The sequence below is a fragment of the Molothrus aeneus genome, chromosome 18 (assembly GCF_037042795.1).
Source record: "Molothrus aeneus isolate 106 chromosome 18, BPBGC_Maene_1.0, whole genome shotgun sequence".
Taxonomy (NCBI): Eukaryota; Metazoa; Chordata; class Aves; order Passeriformes; family Icteridae; genus Molothrus; species Molothrus aeneus.
In genome coordinates, this window is record NC_089663.1 from 10929822 (window position 1) to 10951121 (window position 21300).

The following is a 21300-nucleotide window of genomic DNA, read 5'->3' on the forward strand; positions in this document are numbered from 1 at the left end:
GCGGCATTCTTAGTCCCGCCCGCCCCGCGTTTCCCGCCGCCCTCGGCCCCCCGCCCCGCCCTTCCTGCGGCGGCCAAGATGGCGGCGGAGGTGGACTTCGGGGACCGCGAGCTCTTCGGGCAGCTGGAGGGCGAGCCCGGGCCGCCCTCGCCGCCCGCCCTGGAGGAGCCGGACCCGCTGCTGCAGCTCTACGAGCGGCTGCGCGACCGCGACGAGACGGTGCAGCGGCTTCAGGCGGAGAATATCCTGGCGGGAGAGGCAGGGCCCGCGGCGGGGCGGGGGAAGGCGGGCGCGCCGCCGCTGCCGGTTCCCTTCCGGGCCAGCCGGTCCCGGCCCTCAGCGGGGCTCCGGCTGCTCCCCGGGCTCTGTGGGAGCGAGCCCTCGGTCTCCGCCGGGCCCCAGCGGGGAGAGGGCTGAGCTGGGCGGGGAGGGAGCTCCTGGTGCTCCCAGGCTCCCTCAGAGCACGTTCTCTCTCCAGAGAAACTTTTATCCCCAGAGCGGCCGGGCCCCGGGATGCAGGGATGGCTTTTGAAACGGCTCTCACTGAATCCCTGCGTTCCACCTTCTAATTCAGCTACAAATACTTACAAATGTTTGAATTGTGACAGGTTCCCTAAAGGGTTTTTGGGTTTGCTGCTGCAGCAGAGTGGAATCTGAAATATGTTGTGATTTGGTGCCCATTTAAAAGTACACGTGTACTACCATCCCCTTTCTTTTGGTGATGATCACAGATATTTTAAAAATAAAATACTATGAATCTGTTAATATAATCATTGCATGTAAAGAATGGCACTATTTGGATTGTCACAGCTAGTCCTCTTTTTTTGGTGGCTTTTTTGATTTTTCCAGTTTAGTGTTTCTCCAGCAACAGGTGGATTTTTAAATAATCCCCTGTGCAATGAAAGGGGAGGACCAAAACCTTATTTATTGTTCTATGAAATTCTTGCTCAGTGTTTTCTTGCTTGCTTTGGGTGTGGGTTTGTGTCTTCCAAAGAAAATCATAGTCCTTAACAATAAGTTAACATCAGGAACTTAAAAGGAAGCTGAGAATTCTGACTCGTCCTAGGTATGTTAATGCTGACTTGAAACACTGTATGAACTAGACAGAGAGAATATATTTATTTATATCTATACAGAGAGAATATATTTATTTATATTGTGTATGTAAATAGAGTTTATCTAAGATAGAAGCTGTCTGTGGTAACAATCTGCCACATCTTGTTTCCATGTCCCAGTCCCTGCTCAGGTCCTGGGCTTCTAAAATGCCATTCCAGTTCCTGAAAAGTCTTTTGGAGTTGAATAGCAGTATTTCAGTTGGTGTTGCTGTGACTTTTATTTATTTGTGTCTATCTGTTTAATGAAACTCACTTGGTCTTCAGGGAAGCACGTACAGCAGTGAGGAAAAATGACATTCAAATGGTTGAATGAATCTTAGTTAGAAGATTGTGTAAGTCTATTGAAATTATACTAGCAGGAAGAGAATTCTGTTCATACAGAATTAAATATTTCTGTAGTTTGAGGGTGTTTTGTCCTCCTTCCACCTCACACCAACCTGCTTTGCTCAAGAGCATAATTTCTGTTTAAAAGGATAGAAACTTCTTAAAAATATAATTTTATTTTGACCAAACCTTCCTCTCTCTGTGATGTCCAGCCTGAGCTATGATAAAACTGGGGGCAATATTTACTGTACCCATTGTCTGTGTTCTGTGCTGTTCTAGTGGAATCTCAGTGGAAAACCCCAAAGTTGATGGACCTCTGTTGCAGATTTTATTTATGAACAATGTCATTACTAAGTAAGTATGAAAAAACAACCCTGACAGGAAATGGGGCCTTTTCTTGTTTGTTTGGATCTAGCAGTGCTGTGCCCAAATCGTAGATGTGGATTTTATTCAATCACATTAACCTTTGAAAGCTTGGAGTGGAGAAGGGATAATGGGCTGTATAACAAGAGTTCTGTTCATTAGCAATATCTGCTCTTACCATGAAATGAAGGGGGACTTCCAGGAACTTGGAGTGAGTCTGAAGAGCAGCTTGAATTTCAGGAATGTTGTGGGTAAAATAGAAGGAAATTATCTTTCCCTGCCTCTGGGTTGATTTTTTTTTTGCCACACTCGGGTGCTCTCAAATATCAGATTGCATTTGTGTTGGTGGGGGTTGAGAGTGGGACAAAAAAGAATTGGATTTTCCCCTTTTCTGAGTTCTTTAGTAAATGATAAATGCTTAAGAAAAGAGATGTCTGCCCTTTGTTTCAGCCTTGCTCATGTCTCATCTCTCTCTACTTAATTGCAGGCGGTATCATCAAGAAATTGAAGATTTTATTTGTAGTTTAGTTCAAAAATATGAAGAGCAGAAGAAAAGTGAGCAAGAAAAATCACACTTGAATGCTAAGCCACAGGTACTTTAAAACTCAAAATTGTTCCAAAGTGCTGCTTCTCCATCTCTGTAATGAGAATATTGAAATATTGCACTGTTAAACAGTGACAAAATTCAAATCAAGTAGGTGTCAAACAAATGTTTTACAACTGTTTGTTCAAAAAAATAGAGAGAAAGGAAAGATCCTTTCTGCCCATGAAAATGGTTCTTGAAAATCATCCCTAGTGACATTTCAGTGAAAGAAAATTAATAAGTTGGTTTAAATCATTAAGAAGAAAACTTAATGTATCTTCTGATAGTGTTTGGCCCAGCTCCCAAGTATGTATAAGAAAACAGATGAACACCAGAATCTGAAAATTTACACTTTCTCCTCCTGGTTTAAAATTGTGATTCTTAACTCAACATTCACTTTGAGTGCAAGGGTGGAATGGCACATTTCTCTGTGTCTTTGCCTTAGCTTTTTTGGTGAGAATGAAAATGTAATGATGCATTTCTCATCAGGAAAGCCTTAGAAAGGAGCTGTGCTTTGGGCTGTGGGCAGCTTCATGACTGACATGGACATTTCCATCCTGCTCTTGGTGCAAGGACAGAAGCTGAACCCCAATTCTGTGCCTTTTACATTACTAATTCAGGTTGATTCAAGTGAATTATTTCTATTTTTGCTTTTCCTGTCAGCCCTCCAGCGTTGTTTTGGAAGAGGACAGTAAAGGAACCAGCTCAAGTTCTGCTAAAAAAGTGAAAGAAGCTTTTAGTGTAAGTTTTTGACTGTGCTCTTCCATGTTAGGTCTGACTCTTCATTCTCCACATTCAATGTAAACTGCCAATAAAATAAGATCTCCTAACTGCTGTTATTACACTGATAAATTAAATTTAAATTCAGCATGTTTGGGCTACATCAGTGCAAAAAAAAAAAAAATCTTATGTGTACAGGTTTGGGCTTGTATTAATTGTAAATTCTTACAGAATGGGGGAATAAAACCTGGAAGTATTTCAGGTAGTGTGAATTTATAGAAATGCTGCCAATCTCACCTAAATACTGACACATTTCTGACAATTCTCTGACTTTTTTTCTACAGGTTGTAGGAAGTGTTCTGTATTTTACCAATTTTTGTCTCGATAAACTGGGACAGCCTATTTTAAATGAGAATCCACAGCTGACAGAAGGATGGGAAATACCTAAGTATCCTGTTTGCTAAAACACCTTTCTTTGGTCCATGTGTCAAATCCAAAGAATTCCAGTGGGTAAATTGAACTCAAATTCTCTTCAGTGGGTTTTGTGTTTCTAGCAAAACCATACCAGTCATTATAGATGGGATGATTTAATGGCTCATTAATGGCTCTTTTATTCAAAACAAATGAGTATTTTGATATCATTGACTTGCTGATTTCTATCCTGAGAGTGAATGCTTTATCCCCATAAATGCATCTCATGAATTTAGGGATTTCCTTGGCCAGTCCCCAGTTAGGTTTGGAGTGACAGCTCATTGCAGATTGAATCAGTATTCTCTCTCCATCAAATCCACTCTTTGGGAGAAAAAAAGGGTTTGGGAAACTCAAACATGCTGTGAAATGCTCTTTTCCAAATGTGGGAGCTACAGGGGAAGTCTTTCATGAAACTTGAATTATGGTATGCTCTTAACACGCATCCATTTTAAATTTGCTTCCTTATTGTTTATTAAAGCCAATGTTGGAAAAGTGAAATTGAGGGAAATGCTGAAGAAGCTGGGAAATGTTGAGAAGTTTTTTAATATTGATGTCTTCCATGACAAAAGAAATTGGACAAGAAATGTCTCAAGTAACATCATCCCCCCTGACTTCCAGTGGTGTTTCTGTCCTGGAAAGACTCAGGACAAGAAGCAGTTTCAGAGTTTATTTCTGCAATATCCAGTTTGTAATCAAGGTCATGTCAGTGTTAGAAAATTATTTATAAATGAACTTAAATTCTAAATTCACCATCTCCCAACCCCTGGGTGAAGGAAGTAGATTCCTCATGGGAATTTCTCCTTAAATGCCACATTGAGTGTGGCTGAAGTGATTCTGAGTGAAGTGGTTCATCAGGCACTGGCTTCTAAACCACCAAAGTCCTGCTCTCAGTGAACCTGTCATTCTGAAACTCTACCAAAACGTGGTTTGATCAAATTCCTGTGAAACATTTCAGAACTATTATGTGGAAATTTCCACCTGTAAACAAGAGGGTTGTAGTTTTAGCAAGTGCTGATAAAGTATTGGGTAGAAATTTGTAGGAGGAAGCAGCATAAGCTCATCTTAGCAAATACTTTATAGTAGATACCATTTTATAGTTTATACTCAGGAGTTCATAGCTAGGACCCATTTGTAATTTTTTAATGCAGATGAGTCAGTGTTCTGTTCAAAGCACTATTAAGTGTTCATTGGTATTTTAAACAAAATTGAAATTTTGCTTCATCCAGTAGCAGTTCCTTATTGAAATCTAAAGATATCAGCAAGTTTTCAGCCACATTCTCTCCCTAGATGGACAAGAAATACAAGTAAAACCCAAAAGGTTTGTATTATTCTTCAATGTAAAATTTTGAGCTGAAAAGTTCAGATGCACTCTGTGATGGTTTCCCAGTTAATAAACCCTTGGACATACTTGTGCAATATTTAAATTTAAATTAAATAAGCCAGAGCTGAGCATTGCAGTCAGTGAATCTGTCTTTTTATTGAGTTTCTTTAGGAAGGGCCTAAAGTCAGTGTGTGAAAACTTCCTGAATTTTTATCCTTAGTTCTTCTGCTTCTTGTCTCTTTAGTGCTTGGTTTGTCATCTTTGCACTGGTGCTGTGTCATGGTTACTGTTCTGTAGAACAACTCCTGTCTGATTTATTGGATAGATTTTTAAGACAGACTGATCTGAGAATTGATGGTGTAGTTTTTATGGGAGGTCAGAAGTGAAGGAAATTCAGTTTCCAGCTGGAGTTACCTTGGACTTGTGCCACACTTTTTGTCTCCACTTCTGGTTCCCATCCTAATTCAGTAAAAATGAATGCTCAGAAAATAAATCTTCCTCTAAAATCTTGGTATTTCACCCCAGTAATATTGCAAATGTTTCCTGCCATGGTGTGAATTCACAAGGAAGATTTAAGGTGAAGCCAGCTGCACTTCCATTCCAGGTTTTCAGTGCAGTTTCTCAAAATGAATTGCTTGAAACTGTGGGCCAGGGCTTTCCAAAGAAATGGTTTTGCTCTGCTCTTTGTTTCTGCTGATTCCCAGTACTGTGGAAGGGATCAGATCAGACCTTTGGTGATACCATTTCCTATTTCCCTCTGCCCTTTCCTCATTTCCCATGTGCTCCTCAGCACTGTGAAATCTGCAATATTCTCTAGTTAAGGATGGATGTAAGTTTAAAGGAAGCAGATGACAGCACATGACATTGGCATCTTTGCTTTTGGCTTTGTCTTTCTCAAGTCTAAACCTTAAAATCTGTCAAGAATGAAAATAATCAGGTGTATTTAACATTGCAGAGTTGTTTTCAGGTTTAATTTGTTGTGCATTTTTCAAGCAGGCCCAAACCTCATTGTTTCAATTGTGGTTCTGAAGACCATCAAATGAAGGACTGCCCAAAGGTAAAGTCACCAGTATTCCACAGACTGCTGCTCTCCAAGCTTTGTGTTGGGTGAAGGAGTGCATCAGTTGTGAGTTGTCCAACTCTAAACTTCCCAATTGTATTATCTTTAAGCCACGAAATGCAGCTCGTATAAATGAGAAGAGAAAGGAGTTTTTGGAAGCTTGTGGTGATTCGAGCAATCAGAGTTTTCAGCAGCGTTACCATGAAGAAGAAATAGAAGAGAGGTTTGGAAAATTTAAGCCAGGCGTAATTAGGTATCTCTTTTCTTTCCATTTGCTTTTCTGGAATACCTCTTCTGCCTTTGGTGTGCCAGATTTTAATTTCTAGAGTTTATTACCTGCTGCTCTTAACTATTATGTTAGAATTTGCTAAATAGAATTTAAATAAATTGTAGAACTATCTTTCAAATGAACACTCCCTGCTGGCTTGACAGTCCTACCCTTTCTCTAATGCAGGGTGGTAAATATTACTCTTTGACTTTTCAAATTGTATTATGTTCCTACTAAAAATGTATTCAAAAGTCTGCAAATTTTGAGCTTTGAGCGTCCCTTCCTCTCTATTCAAAATGTTCAGAGAAACCACAGAATTGTGTGGCAGTCTCCAAAAAAATCACCAGTAAATTCAGTGTCAAGGTCCACCCTTCCTGTTGATAGCTGCAGTCAAGGCCATGAGTCAGAAGCAGTAGGTCAAGTGTGTTATTCTTGGTGTAGAATTAATTCTAATAAAATGTTTAAGCACATCAGCACATCTGTTTAATATCAGAGCTGATTTTCATTTACATCTGGAGTGGAAATGCAACACACTTTGAGCTACAACTCAGTGAAAACTCCACAAAACATTCATAACCTTTTTGTCACCACCTGAGGGATTTCTCTGGATGACATTTTGTTTTCTGTTTGTTCTCTTGGCTCAGTGGGGTCCTTCAGGATGCCCTTGGTGTGACAGACAAGAGCCTGCCCCCGTTCATTTACCGCATGCGGCAGCTGGGCTACCCCCCTGGCTGGCTCAAGGAGGCTGAGATGGAGCACTCAGGGCTGGCTCTGTACGATGGCAAAGGTGAGGAATGTGGGGCTGGGATGGAGCACTCAGGGCTGGGATGGAGCACTCAGGGCTGGCAAAGGTGAGAAATGTGGGGCTGGGATGGAGCACTCAGGGCTGGGATAGAGCACTCAGGGCTGGCTCTGTGCAATGGCAAAGGTGAGAAATGTGGGGCTGGGATGGAGCACTCAGGGCTGGGATGGAGCACTCAGGGCTGGCAAAGGTGAGAAATGTGGGGCTGGGATGGAGCACTCAGGGCTGCCTTTATACAATGGCAAAGGTGAGAAATGTGGGGCTGGGATGGAGCACTCAGGGCTGGGATGGAGCACTCAGGGCTGGCTCTGTATGATGGCAAAGGTGAGAAATGTGGGGCTGGGATGGAGCACTCAGGGCTGGGATGGAGCACTCAGGGCTGGCAAAGGTGAGAAATGTGGGGCTGAGATGGAGCACTCAGGGCTGGCTCTGTGCAATGGCAAAGGTGAGAAATGTGGGGCTGAGATGCAACTTTACCATGAGGCTCTGTGCTGGCTGCATCCTCTTCAGGAGATAATAAATTATCTGTTTTGTAAAGCTTCATCTTCCTCGTGGAAAAGATGCAAATTAATAAAATATTTTTACATGTTTTATTCATATAAAAATACACCTTTTATCAGCTGTGTCCTGGTTCAGGGCAAATTTTGGAGAGAACCCCCAAAGGTTCTCCCCCCTTCACTCTCTGGATCAAGTCTTAAAGGTGCAAAACTTATTATTCAGCATAAACAGGATGTCTGGGGATAAAAGCATCATATAGTCAACCTAGGACATGCTGTGATGTAACAACAAAACAAAACAAATTCCATAATGGTTGTGTTGCAGAGATGGAGACTGGCAGTGGGATTTCACTGTTAGAACCTGGAGTTGTGAAACTGCAAGACTTGCAAATCTCTTCTTGTCCAATTTCCTCTCTCTTTTTCTCTTACTTTTCATGGAAGAAGCCACAGCCCTCAATAAGTTACTCTTACACAGGAACAAAACCACCAGCAAGCAAACAAAACATTTCTTGGAACCCAGCTGTTTTATGTGATGTTATGGCACTGCCCCTGTTCTTAAATCCTGTGGGATTTTTCCAGTGGTATTCTTAATTAACATCAATAATAATTCTGTTCCATCATAGGTGAAGTTGAAGCAGAAGATGAGGGCTCTCCCCAGCCCAGACGTGTCACTTACGATGTGTCCAAGTTGGTGAATTACCCAGGCTTTAACATATCCACTCCCAGTGGGATCCCAGATGTGAGTAGCTGTCCTCTGCCTTCTGAATGTGCTCAGGGACAGGAGCTGCTTTTAGCCAAGAGTTAATGCTTTGTATCTGCACCTGACAATTCCCTTTTAAGTCAACAATTCCCTTTGAAGAGTCTCTTCTTTCTAAGCCCTTGCTTTGGGGGTTGTAATTAATGTGACAACTGACACTTGCCATGATTCTTGTGCTAGGGTCTGGCAGTGCTTCTGTGAGGATTATTTCCATTATGAGATCAATAATTTGGTATTTTTTAAACACAGAACTTCACACATGAATGGCTTTTTTTTCCCCACACATGTAAATTTTCTGAATGTTCTTGGAATATGAAAATCACTAATTATAATTTTGATCACAAAAAAATACATCAGACCAGTGCACAACTTCTGCCAAGCTCTGTAACAGCTGGAATTAAACAAGTCATAGCAGAAGAGCCACATAGTGGGTGCCCTCTTAAGCACAGAGCACACAAGAAATCCCCTGTGGGTGCTGCACTTTCATCTTCAAAAGCATTTTAACCTTCTGTCAGTGAATTCCATCACTGCTCTGAATGCCTGAGCATTAAAAAGAAGCACTTGTGTGTTTACACCTTTACATTTGCCCATTTAGTGGCCTCCAAATGTGTTTTTTCATTCAGTGCTACTAACCAAAATCCTGTTATTAACCAACCATATGCAACATTATTTCTCTTTTCTCTTTTCTTTTTCTTTTTTGCTGTAGGAGTGGCAGATGTTTGGTTCCATCCCCATGCAGCCATCTCAACAGAAGGATGTTTTTGCTCACTACCTTTCTAATTATCAGGAGGTGAATATATCTCCTTGTTATTGAAAAAAAATGTTGTCTTTTGGTTAGTGTAGGTCATGATGATTTCTTGCTTGCATCTTCTTTCTGCACAAAGGGACAGATTCTTATTGACATTTCACCCTCACACTACTAGTGAGGGTGAAATGCTCATCTGGCTTATCTGTTTTAACAAAAAATGGCTTCATGTTTAAAATTATTTCCATTATTTCACTTAATAGAAACAGATCCCAGTTGTGCAAAGATTTGTAAGCAGTTTGGAAAAAAATTGCCATGAATTTACACAGGCTGGAAGTTCCAGACTCCCCTAAGAAATGAGAAGTTTGGTTTCCATGGCCATGGCATCCCTCAAATGTCAATGTCTGTTTACACACTGGGTCCCCAGTGATTGCAGAGTTAGAAAATTGCTTTCATTCTTACAGCTGGAAACGTTGCCCTGTACAGGATGATGCTAATTCTTTTTGGTCTTGTGGATAATTTCTCTGCAGCCAAGTCCAAAACCCAGCAGCAAAAGGGCTGCACCTCAGTCCAAGTCTCGTCATTCCAAACGAGCAAGAGAAGACACTTCAGAGGTGGCAGCAGCTGACATGGACCTGGACTCTGGTACAGTCACTCTGATTTTTGCTTTTCCTGGTTTCAGCTTTTATTTTCAGAATAACTTGCTCTGGATTGAAATGTGAGAGTTCAAAGGAGAAGCCAGTGTGTTAGTATTGTGGTGGGAATTAAAGGCAGTGTTGACAGAACCAGCAGTGTCCTCCTGCAGTGGCATTTGCTGTGATTGTCACTGTGGTTTTTATATCTTCCAGTTCCAAGCAGGAGGTTTCTGGTGTGCTCAGAGCAATTGCAATGTTCAGTTAAAAATTCTGATCTCTTTACTCCAGGACCATCCTAAAGAAACTTCTGTAAAGACCCCCAAATCCCTAAATATTTGCATGAAATAACATAAATTTGCAAGCTTGCAGCTTCTTAAAAATGAGGCAGACTCAAAGAGGTTAAGTGTTAGAGCAGCTGGAGAAACTTCTGGCTCTCCTTTTGAAATCTGCCATGAGGAATCCTTCAGTGTGTCTCATGTGGAATGGGTTTGTTCTTAATACCTTCAGGAGTAATTTTTTTTCCTTGAATGGCTGGCAGAGTTAAAATCCAAAAAAAGATGGCTTTGATGGATATGAAAACCCTCACAAAGCTTGTTCTGTCTCAGCTGAACACCAAGGATGAGAAGACATAAATCTGGTAGTTAATCAGAACATTGGCACTTTGAATCTTGTCCTGGTCAGATTTCAGGTCCTAAAAGGTGTCTTTTAATCTCTTTCTAGATCTGGAAGGAGCACAGAGATCTCAAACTCCCAACAGTTTTCAGTTCCAGCCTCCTCTGCCACCGGGATCTCCATCCATGTCCAGTCCCCCCCCCATGCCCCGAGGAACGCCCCCACTCACCCCCCCCCAGCCTTCCACACCCAGCCCCTCTCCCCTCCCCAGGCCTGCCCCAGCACCAAACTCTGCCAGTGACAATCCTGAGCCCAAAATTGTGGACTCAGTGATGGATGAGGACACACTGACCCTGGAGGAGCTGGAGGAGCAGCAGAGGTTAATCTGGGCAGCTCTGGAGCAGGCAGAGAGCACCACCAGTGACTCTGATGTTCCTGTGGACACACCTTTAACTGGCAATTCCCTGACATCATCACCAGCCAGGAATGAAGCAGAGCTGGTGGCAGAAGTCAGGTCACCTGAGAAAGTGATCTCAGTGGAAACAGAGTTTTCTGACATCAGTGAGCAGATCCCAGAAAATGAACATTCTCCAGCCAGCCCCAATCTAGAGGACAGTTTGCTTGACCTAAAGGAAAATCCTGATAATGCAGTTTCTGAAGGCCTGCTGGATGACACCCTGCCTGCTGCCAGCCCTGAGGTCAAGGAGGGGGAGAACACAGGTGGTAATAAAGTGCCCACAAGCACTGGATCATCTGTGAGGAAATCTGGACTTGTTCCTGACATGAGCAAGTTTGCTGCAGGCATCACACCATTCGAATTTGAAAATATGGCAGAATCAACTGGGGTTTATCTACGGATAAGAAGCCTGTTGAAAAATTCCCCAAGAAACCAGCAAAGGAAAAAGACTTAAATCTTAATTGGTCTTTTGTTTTGTTATATCCAAATCCCTTCTGTTTCCCCACCAGTTTTACAAACTCAGATAACCTCCCTCATCTTGTGGAGAAGAGAAAATCTTGACAAATGCAGGTCTGCCCTATTCTTCCTTGGTACTGAAATCAGTGCAGGTTTCCATCTTGATCAGGACCACCAGTGCAGCCAGCAAATGTAGAATTTTCCCAAATTGCAAGCTCCCACTAAGGAATAACAGGACTGATGATTTGTTAAGAGCATTTTATTTGCCAATACTCAAAGCTCTAAAATGCAGAGTTTGTGGTTTGGTGTTCATTATTTTGGCTAAGATTTATATTGTCCTTGAGTTTCAGGTGGATTGGTGATTTTTTTAATATCTGTCCTTTGTACAATAATCTATACTTTATACATTTTGCTAATTATCCTGTAGATAAGTTTAATATATTCTGAATGTTTATAAAGGTCTGATGTTAAGATTTCCCACATCAAAGTCCTGGCAATTGGAAGAAAATAATTGGGGATTACAATGCTATTTTCACCATTTCAAGTATTTTTATAAATTATTTATGTGGGTCTGTTTTAATTGCCACTGTATCTTTTGTAGCATCGTCCTTCATGTAAACTTGCTGTACAGACATGTTCGTGGTTGTCTACAGAGGTTTAATAAATGAGCTTTTAGCTAAAGAGCTTTTAATTGGAGTCCTGAAGCAGCAAAATGCTGGGTTTTGAAAATCAGCTGCTGAAGAAAAGTTGGGAAAACAAGCTGAGCAAAATAAGGATGAGTATAGTGAAATATTTTAGGAAGGGCCACAACTGTCAGCTTCAGGTTTTCTTAATCAAGAATCTGTTAAAATTGTCTTAGTTACTTAAACAGAACCTTGCCATACTATTCAGTTTTCATAATCTGAAGAGCTGCCCTCTTATGAATGTTTAGAAATGTTGGAATCATGCTGATTAATCGTTCTAACACTTCTTTTCCTTCTTGTCTCTGGAGGGAGCTGTGGCTGAAGTGGCTGCACGTTGTTCGGTTGCCAAGAGAGGGAGCACTAGATTGATGTAAGCATTTTCCTTCCAGAAATGCAGGAAGTTTCCCCAGCCAAGTGTAAAGTCGAGTAAACCAAAGCATTTTCAGGTATCTGACTAAAAACTTGTGAAGGGGAATGTCCATAAGATAATGTTAGAGACTGAAATTAATTCTTTCAAAGTTTCAGCTTAGCAGTTAATGCATATTGCCCAAAGATCTTTCACATACAATATATTGGTACACTCTGCATTTCAATCTCAATGAGAACCCCAGGCTTTTTGCAGTTAAAGCCTTTATTTATTTCTCTTTCTTTTGTTTCTCCCTAAACTTTACAGGAAGGCAGAACCAAAGCACCTTTATGTGTGAACTCTGAGAGGCTGAAAAATCTTTTTGCAGCATTTACCAGTTGAGTTTATTTGGTTGCACTTGGAAAGCAAGTCAAGGTAAATGTTCATCATGTGTTCTAAAATGAATGGCATTTTTCTTCCTAATTTATAGGAGAAATAGTACTTTTATAACAGGAGTGGACAATGAAATAATGTGCTGTTTCCACCTTCTGCACACATTTCAAGAAAGCTCTGTTGGGAAGCATATGGAGGTCTGGCACATTTGCTCCTCCTCCTTCCATGGAATTAAAAGCCAGTAATGCCAGTTTCCAGGAGCCTTTGTGTGCTGCACCATTGCCACGTGGATGATCAAGGGATGCAGGGCAGGAGGTGATGATTGCCAGTGCACACCTTCTGGGTGTGTTGTGCAGCTCATGTTTGAAACATGCAGTTCTCTCACCACACCTTAAAGACCTGCTTTTAATGGCTCTTAGGAAATGCTGCTGCTTGAGCAGGACGTGCAGCCTAAGCTTGAGCAGTGCTGGTGGTTTCTGTGTGCAAGGCAGAAGAGCACACAAGATAAAAATCATCTTTATGTGCTTAGAGCCTTTCAGTGCTCTGTATGGTCCATCCTCAATCACCCTTCCACATAATTAATTGGTCACAACAGATAAGCAAAACAGTTGTGACTAAAGTACTGTTATTCTTTTGTCTTTCTTCTGTTATTCTTTTGTCTTTCAAATTGCAGTGTTATAAATGTTCCTGTAATGCTTATTTTATTTCTTAAGATAATATTTTTATGATATGTTTTGATCTCAGAAAAGCAGGCAGTAACTGTTTATTTTCTGGATTTAATTTTAATAATTTAATTTCAAATAAGGATAATAATACAAAATTCTCTGAGAGTGCTCAGGTATATCTTTAAATTGTTCTTTTAAATCTTCTCTTTGGAATTGTCCTTTCTTTGGAGGTGGCAGTCAGCACGGATAATGCTGTGAGAAAAGTGAACCAGTAAGTAAAACTCCTCCTGTATTTACCTGTGCTGTAAGACAGTTAATTAGGGATGGGCAGTTATCTCTGCTGCTTCTCTCATGATGAGGAATTCATTCATCTGCATCTCTTAGCTATTTATCTATAATTCACTGTTCTATCAAGTGCTACATATTGTTGCACTGAAGGATGTGTGTAATTAGTGAGGTTTTTAATCTGTCAGCTGTAACTACTCAAATGGGTTTTGTATATTGAAACTGCAATCAGATCACACTCTTAAATCCCAAGGAAAAGCTGAATAGCAAAGTATTTTGGGTGCTTTTAAGTGCCATTCCCATGGTGATGGGTGTGGCATCATAGCCTAGATTAGAGCTTACTAAAATGAATGAGTAATAAAATCTGTAACGAGGTGGGTATAGCATGAGCAGGCATCACTCACATTTTCCCACAGATTCCTGTTGGCATAGCCCTCGTGTTTATTTACAGCACTTGGAACACCAGAAATATTTTAAAATGCTCATGCACGTCTAAAAAATCAAATCTCTGCAAAATATTCTGAGTATCAGTCAGGTGGGAAGTTGTGTCTTAAAAAGATCCAAATTCCCGACTCTAAATTTTTTATAACCCAATTCACAGCGCTCAAAACATCAAGAAAAGAGAAACAGCTGAGATTCTAGAAGATATCTGAAAGACGTGGTAGCTGCTAAAAATAATTATTTCACTGCAAGCTCTGTGAGGCAGCATAGCTGGGGAAATAGAAAAAAAAAAAAAAAGAGAAATGAAGAGGAGGAAAAAGCTCCAATGTAATGCAAGTGCTTCAGTTGCCATGGAAGCCCGTAGCACCTTCATTCTGTGCCATGGCTGCGCTGCCCCTGGGAAGGGAGAGCCACTGAAGATTGCTGCTGCTGCTCCTGAGCACAGTGCAGAGTCACTGCTCCTTTTTGGGGGGTGGGAGGGGATGAGTCAGAGGGAGGAATTGGTCGTGATTCCTGGAGCAGCTTTTAGAAAACAGGATGGGTTTAATAGCCTGGTAATTACTGTGTGACAATTGGACACTTCCTAGACTTCAGACAACTACAGCAGCAGAGATGTTATGTAAGATTTTTTGCAACATGTATTTAGTTGTGACCCATGACTGAATGAAAATTTATTTACCCCTTCTTTAGAATGCAGCACTCAATAGGAACAAAATCCTTCTGCTTTGCTTTGCCGTAGGTGAGAATTCAGCTTTTATTGCTATTTACATAAGTGCTGGAATCATTTGCATCTTTATTAATAGACTGGTTCCTCAGTTATCAGGGAAATGAAACACTCAGCAAGAGGAACATTACTGTTAATTTAAGTATCTTGTTTAAACCAGAATGCAGAAAGGATTCTTTTTTAATTTGTTCAAATACCGCTCTCCACTGTTTTACCCATGCTAGGGTAGAACAAATAATGTAAAATTGGATGAAGGCTTGTCTTGAGTAGCCCACCAAAGAAACATGGGTTTGGAGAGCTTTTTCTTTTATTGCTGCTTTTATTGGGTAGTCTGGCTGACCTGGGGAAGGGAAGCAGTAAGTACATTAGCAGTGAAAAGCAGCCTTGACAGAAAAGAAACTACAGAAAATAGTAGTGCAAGTGCTGGGATTTTTGAAGCAGCACTTCTGAGATTAAAAAAAAAAAGCAATTAGCTGCCTTTTCTGTAGCAGATGTGACCATCAGTTCTGTATAGGAATTGCCAGATGTGCATATTGAAGAGATCATTCAGATGGAAAAAAAAAATCTTTTCTCAGAATTATTGTACTTGGGTGAATACATCCCATTAAATAAAAAAATGGATTTCTTCTGTCAAGAGATCCTTACATTCAAAGGACAACATTTTAGCTCTTTAGAAAGCTTCAACAACCTTGGAGCCTTCACAAATCTGAAAAAGGGCAGAAACAACTGCAACTGGTGTTCCCACATTATTGAGAATCCTAATTTCAAAGTGAGCCTTGTACTTGTGGCCAGGATGCCAGTAGTTATGTTGGCATCCTGAATTTCCCCAGAGCATCCAGCAATTCCTGTTCTCATGGAATTATGAAAATGCCTGTATATTATTTGTTGACTGATCTGATCATGCAGATCACAAAACAGCCACCAGGACTGGAATCAAAGATATTCTGGCTTTCAATCACAGCTAATCCTGTACAGAGTGTGGTTTGTAGTACCAGGATCTTTTATTACAACGATTCCTACAAATTGGCTGTGCCCTGCAGGTGCAGACTGGTACCCAGGGGCTGTCAGCCATTTCCAGCTGGGATGAACTGAAGTTGCAGTTGCTCCAAAGCTACATTTTCATGGTATGAAGTTGGTTCTGGTCAAAGAATGAATAACAAACTCTCTTTTTCTCCTACAGGATCTTGAAGCTGTCTGTTCAGTAGGAAATAACTGGAAAAAACAGTGGCACATTCTCTTGATCTGTGTGACAGTCTCAATTCCTGCCTTTGTCCAGAACATTTTTACCATAGTTTTACAAGGGAGTGAATCAAAATATTTACAGATTTAAACATATTTTATCCATTATTTCCCCACTGTTACTGCTCCCACATGATAAGTTCTACAATAACAGTACAAAGTTGCAGCTTCTAGTTTTCATCTTTAAGCTGTCTTGTAGTGGCTGTGCTGTGTCCTAGATGCATCAGTCTGATATCGTTTATACAAATTTAATGCTGTGCACTGAACTGCAAGCATTTGAGATGGACTTACATGGTGGCAAATTAACTGAGAGACAAAACATCAAATTAACGATGGAGAATGATAGATACACTTAGAGAAAAACCCATTCCACGTTAGCATCAGATCAGTACAGAAAGCTCAAATCTGCACCGACAGAAAGAAAGCCCAGAGGTTCACCACTGTAGCTCTCAAGCCAGCAGATATTTTAGGCAAGTGTTCTGTGAAGTTGTACAACTCCCCAGTTTCTACCCTTACTGCAATTTTTGTGGGATTATTTCCATAGCTAGGGGCTGTCAGGTCATATCTTTTTTTTAAAAAGCAATCCTTTGCTGGCTCTGCACTTGTGAATAGAACCGAATGTTTAAATCCTGAAGTCCTTATTTAGCAAAACTTTTATCAAATTTTGCAGGGAGAAAGAGGGGTGGCTGTACATGGATTCAAATTTTGTTTCACCATATAATGGCCATGGCAAGAGATTGTGTGTAACCTTTAGGAAGTGAAATTCTAACAAACATTGCTAAATGCTGATGTAGTTGAAACCTATTATTTGGGGGAGTGCATCACACCATTTTGTGCTTTACCGTGCTGGATTAATGCCAAAGAACAAAGCCAAAACGAAACAAATTGCAATCAGTCCCCAGCAATGGAACTGCTTTCTCATCACCCTTTTGTTCCAATGGCATCATGCAGAAACCCAACAAGCTACGAGGCTGCAAACCGAGGTTTGCTTTGTGAGGAATTTGGTGGTGATGGGCCAGCTCTGGCTGGGCTCCGCTGCCTCGTTACAAGAGGGGAAGAAGTGGAGCAGAGCTGTTTGATTCAGCCTTGAAAATCGGCATTAAATGGTTGATGATGGCATTAGAGCTGCTGCTCCAGCTGTTTAAACTTTAGCGGTGGGATAACGCCAGCTTCCAATGTGTTGCTTCACAAACACAATGAAAATAAAAATATTCAGTACTTTGGGATAATAAATTTCTGCATGATGAATTTCTGGGCATCAGGACAAAAGGAAAATGGAGCGAAGCAGCAGACAGTGAAGTTATTCACCCACTAGAGCGATGTGCTTCACACCTCCCCGTCTGTGCCCACCCTCTCCCCCTCCCACCCAGCCGGGCTGTGCCGCAGCGGCGGCTCCGGGACCACCGGGCGCGGCGGGGTCACCCCGAGCCGGGGCACGGCCGCTCCTCCCTCCCCCGAGCTGCGGCTGCCGCGGGGCGAACAAAGCGGGGGGCGGACAAAGAGAGAGGAGGGGGCGCGGGGAGCTCGGGGGCACCGCCGGTGCCGCTACCGCTGGTGCAGTCCCCGCCCCGGCGGGCGCAGACGTTGTGCCCGCCCCGCTCCGCCTCCTGCGAGCCGGGGCGGCGCCGCTGCAGAGGGGCCGCGGGAGCAGGAACAGGAGCGGGAGCAGCAGCCGGAGGAGGCGGCGGCGGGAGCGGCGCTGGCGGCGGGGCCGGTGAGGCGGCGGAGCCGGGGCTGAGGGGGCCGCCCTGAGGAGCGCGTGGGGCGACGGCGGCGTCTGAGGGCGGGGGGAGCCGCGTCCGCCGCCTCCCGCCTCGGGGCCTCCGCGCTTCCCGTCCGGGCGCCGCGCTGGGCGGGTCTGAGGGCGCGGGGGTCGGTGCCGAGGGGCCGTGAGGGGCGGCGGCGGGGCCGTGAGGGGCGGCGGCGGGGCCGTGAGGGGCGGCGGCGGGGCCGTGAGGGGCGGCGGCGGGGCCGTGAGGGGCGGCGGCGGGCCGGGCCCCGGCGCTGAGGGCTGTTAGCGGCCGCCGCACGTGCTGCCCGCGCCGCCCCGCAGCGGCCGCTCCGGCGGGGGCCCGGCCGAGCCCCGGCGGGACGGGGCGCTGCGGACGCGGGGCCGGCGCGGAGCAGCAGCGGGACGGCCTCGGCTCCCTCAGCCCCCGCCGTGGTTGTGCGGAGCGGGGACGCGAAGGTTGGATCGCAGCCTCTGCTGGAGTCTCGCCCTGGGAAGCTGCGGCGCTGTGCTTGGTTGGTGGTGGCTTGAGCGGCTGATTCTGAGGGAAGAGGTCTGGGTATTCCTTATATTCCTTGGTAAGCGCTGACCTGCAGTTCCCAGCATTTACATACGGATATTTTACTAGTAATCTACCTTGGCATTTTTTGGATGTGTTTTTTATGGCCGCTGCCCATCCTCGCGTTACAAAACCTACTGTTTCCAGGTGAGCTGCTCTGGCATCCCCTCAGGTGGCTCGGGAGGGTTCGCTGCCATGTTCTGGGCAGTGCGGGAGCTGCGGGATTCCCGGGCACAGGCGCTGCTCCAGGCCCCTCCTGTTCCCGCTATAGCGCTGGACCTCGGGCGATGCAGTGCTCCCTTTTCTGTGCCAGAGCTGTCATGGGGCACAAGGTAATTGGTGCTCTTACTCACAGGGTAATGTGGCTCCTGCTGCATAAAAAAATCAGCAGTTAGTTTTTCCTTTCATCTTGGCGCTGATTCCGTGTTTTAAATAATTTTTCAAGACATAAACAAAAGCCAACACCAAAGAAATTTTCCAAAATAGAGCATGTGGAGGAAAGTTTACTCTGTGGTTGTATATGTTGATGATTAAATATATGACTGTGAAATGAAGATTTGTTCCTCTCCACCCCTTCATTTAACCACTGTGCTGAATGGGCAGGGTTTTATAGAAGTTCACAGGTTGCTTTGAGATCTTTGAGCAGAGGGATTTTAAAACATGTGATACTTGGGTTGACACGTAGGAAGAAGAAAGAAAAAGAGGTACAAAAGAGGAAGTGCCTTGATGCTGGCTGCTTTGCAAAGTATTTTATTGAAAGAACAGAAATATGCATTCTGAATGCAATGTAAATTTGAAACTAGCAGTGGCAGAGTGGTTTTCCTGAAGTGTGTCCATGTGCACCTGCTGCAAGAGTAGGAAGATTGCAAAGTAGATACTGTGAAGGAAAAGTAAACACCTCCCCTCCACCCACAGCAGCATTTCTTATTCCAAGGAAGGTTTAACTGTTCACCTTTAACTGCTGAGGATTGTTAGTTCTTGCTGTAAAATGACAAGATTTCAGGGTTCTTTTCCTGCCCAGTCCTTGTATACATGCTGGGTGATTTTCTAGCTGTACTGTGCACTAAAGCTTTCTGTGTACTGAAGGGAGAGGGTTGAGTTGTCTGAAGCAGAAAAGCTTGGGAATGTGACCTTAAATGTCCATATCTTTAGGGATCAAGAGGGAGATTCTATTTGGCAAAAAAGAGTTTTACATAATTTGTATGGTTTCCCTTAAAGAGAAGATCTCAGCTTTGTAGGGAGGGCAGAACCCCAGCTGTCCTGTGGGCTCGTTCCAGATGTATTCTGTGGGGAATAGCTGCATCTTTCCTCGTGGGATTGCACTGTAGGAAGGAGCAGTGCTCTCTCTGCTGATTGCTACAACTTCCTAGAGCTCCTGAAGATTTCCTGTCTGACTTTCAGCTTGTATCTGCTTGCCATCTTCTGAGCGTGGATGGCCAGGACAGCCTTTATTTACTCAGCTTGGGCAGATTGCATAATTCATTTAGTGTTCCTCCCTTTATCTTTCAGCCCTGTTAAAGTTTTTCTTGGGAGGGACTGAGAATATATCAAAATAGATCCTCCTTAAAAAGAAATAGAGAGCTCTGCCTTGCCAATATGATTTTTCAGAGCTGCTTTTCTTTCTCTTTCTAAAACACTCGGGTCAAATGTTAACTGTGTATGTTGAATGCAAGATTTCTAATGTTTGAACATGACAACCATGAATGAATGCAGCTCTTGTTTAATCCTTTGGCATTCCTTAGGGACTACTGGCTCTGCTGGCATGTATAAAGAGTAACTCACTGGAATCCTTATTGGAGCAGCATGTTTGGAAATGCCTCAGATGGCTGGTGTTTTGTTATTTCATGAAAGGCAATTTTATACTGCATTAGCTGTAATCTCAGCTGCTCTCAGCCCCATGCCAGTGTCTGCTGGGGCAGCCATTGCCTTGGTGTGGACCAGCAGCTCCCTGAATGATTGAAACACCTCCTGCTTGTGCAGGTGTCTGCCCTCCACATCCATTTGGTTTTGTAGAGTGAAGCTGCACTCTGTGCCTGCCCCTTAGAAATACAAATCTGGTACTGGCTCCTGGCCCCCAAAAGGCTGTGAAGGATTCAGGAGATGCATCTAAGGACAGGCTGTACAAGTTTATGCTTTAACACCAACCTAAGTTTTTCCACGTGGAACATCTCATTAATTATTTGTAAAAACTCATAAAAATAGTAGCATACATTCTTTTAATGTGTAAGATATGTCTTCACTGTTTCCAGAAGAACCAGCATTAAAAGCTATTCATTTTCCTGATCCTTATAATCTTACTGTCTGTATTTTTAGCTTATTATGAGGGGAAATTGCAAGGCAGAGAGAGAAACTCAGTCTTGTATAGAATCAGCTTATTTGACACTCTCATTCTGCTGCTCTGCTTGGCAGCAGCATCCCCTCCATCACAGCAGCATTTATCCAAGTTCTGAATTTGTGCTTCTCCCGAGCTCTCTGCCAGCCATGCAGCGCTCATGGTGCTCGTTTCAAAGGCTGAGCTATAAACAGGAGCTGACTTGATGGTTTCACCCAGTGTGAAACAGTTACAGTTTCACCCAAGTCTGGCAAAATTAAATCCTTACTATAAAAAGCAGCGTCTTTGTTTCAGCTGCTTGGGTTGTGATTGTATGAGGGAGAAGCCTTTGTGCCTTTAAATGCTTTGGGCTTGAGGCTGAAGGGAGATGATGTTTTCTTTCTCAAAATTGAAATTGTAGATCCCAAATAACTTAAACTTGAGGCTCTGCTATTCCAAAGTCATCATTTTATCCTGATGGCACTTACTGGGATGGCTGAAGTGCATTATCATAAACAGAAGGCAGTGTGGACAGTCAAACAAATTGTTCTTTCTGAATGAAATGGAGGCATTTGGAGAAAGACAAGAATTTCCTGGGAAAAATGTAAGGAAATTAGTAAGTGATGACAACAGGATTATCAGAAGAGGTGGCAATTATTTACTTGGTTGGAAACTTTTTCCACACCTCAATCCTTGACTCCTTCTGTAGGGAATGATGTGCTGAGAAGGGAGGATCATG

General features: G+C 43.1%; 2 protein-coding genes across 5 annotated transcripts in view; both read left to right on the plus strand.

The window, feature by feature from the left end:
- Positions 1 to 77: 77 nt before the first annotated feature.
- ZCCHC8 (zinc finger CCHC-type containing 8) lies at positions 78 to 11877 on the plus strand. Of its 2 annotated transcripts, none has more exons than XM_066561977.1 (14): positions 78 to 241; positions 1024 to 1066; positions 1719 to 1793; positions 2290 to 2395; positions 3049 to 3126; positions 3450 to 3553; positions 4829 to 4894; positions 5891 to 5954; positions 6068 to 6210; positions 6870 to 7012; positions 8148 to 8263; positions 8988 to 9071; positions 9557 to 9671; positions 10382 to 11877. In XM_066561977.1, the coding sequence occupies exons 1-14, from the start codon at positions 79 to 81 to the stop codon at positions 11182 to 11184; spliced, it is 2103 nt and encodes a 700-aa protein (XP_066418074.1). In that variant the 5' UTR covers position 78; the 3' UTR covers positions 11185 to 11877. The 2 variants fall into 2 exon arrangements, with proteins under 2 accessions (XP_066418074.1, XP_066418075.1); XM_066561978.1 differs by having other exon boundaries at positions 5894 to 5954.
- Positions 11878 to 17588: 5711 nt separating this feature from the next.
- The window catches only part of CLIP1 (CAP-Gly domain containing linker protein 1), a 59639-nt gene continuing 55927 nt past the window's right edge, over positions 17589 to 21300 (plus strand). For all 3 annotated transcript variants that reach the window (XR_010784698.1, XR_010784699.1, XM_066562148.1), the window contains exon 1: positions 17589 to 17676. The gene's annotated coding sequence lies outside the window, so the exon portion shown is untranslated. The remainder of the gene's footprint in view (positions 17677 to 21300) is intronic.

What these genes read in the sequence shown, in the direction of transcription:
- ZCCHC8 (XM_066561977.1), top strand. Translation starts at nt 79, where the DNA reads ATGGCGGCGGAGGTGGACTTCGGGGACCGCGAGCTCTTCGGGCAGCTG. An exon ending in ATACAAGTAAAACCCAAAAG is followed by an intron (nt 4,895 to 5,890) that starts GTTTGTATTATT and finishes GCATTTTTCAAG; the next exon opens with CAGGCCCAAACCTCATTGTT. An exon ending in TGACATGGACCTGGACTCTG is followed by an intron (nt 9,672 to 10,381) that starts GTACAGTCACTC and finishes ATCTCTTTCTAG; the next exon opens with ATCTGGAAGGAGCACAGAGA.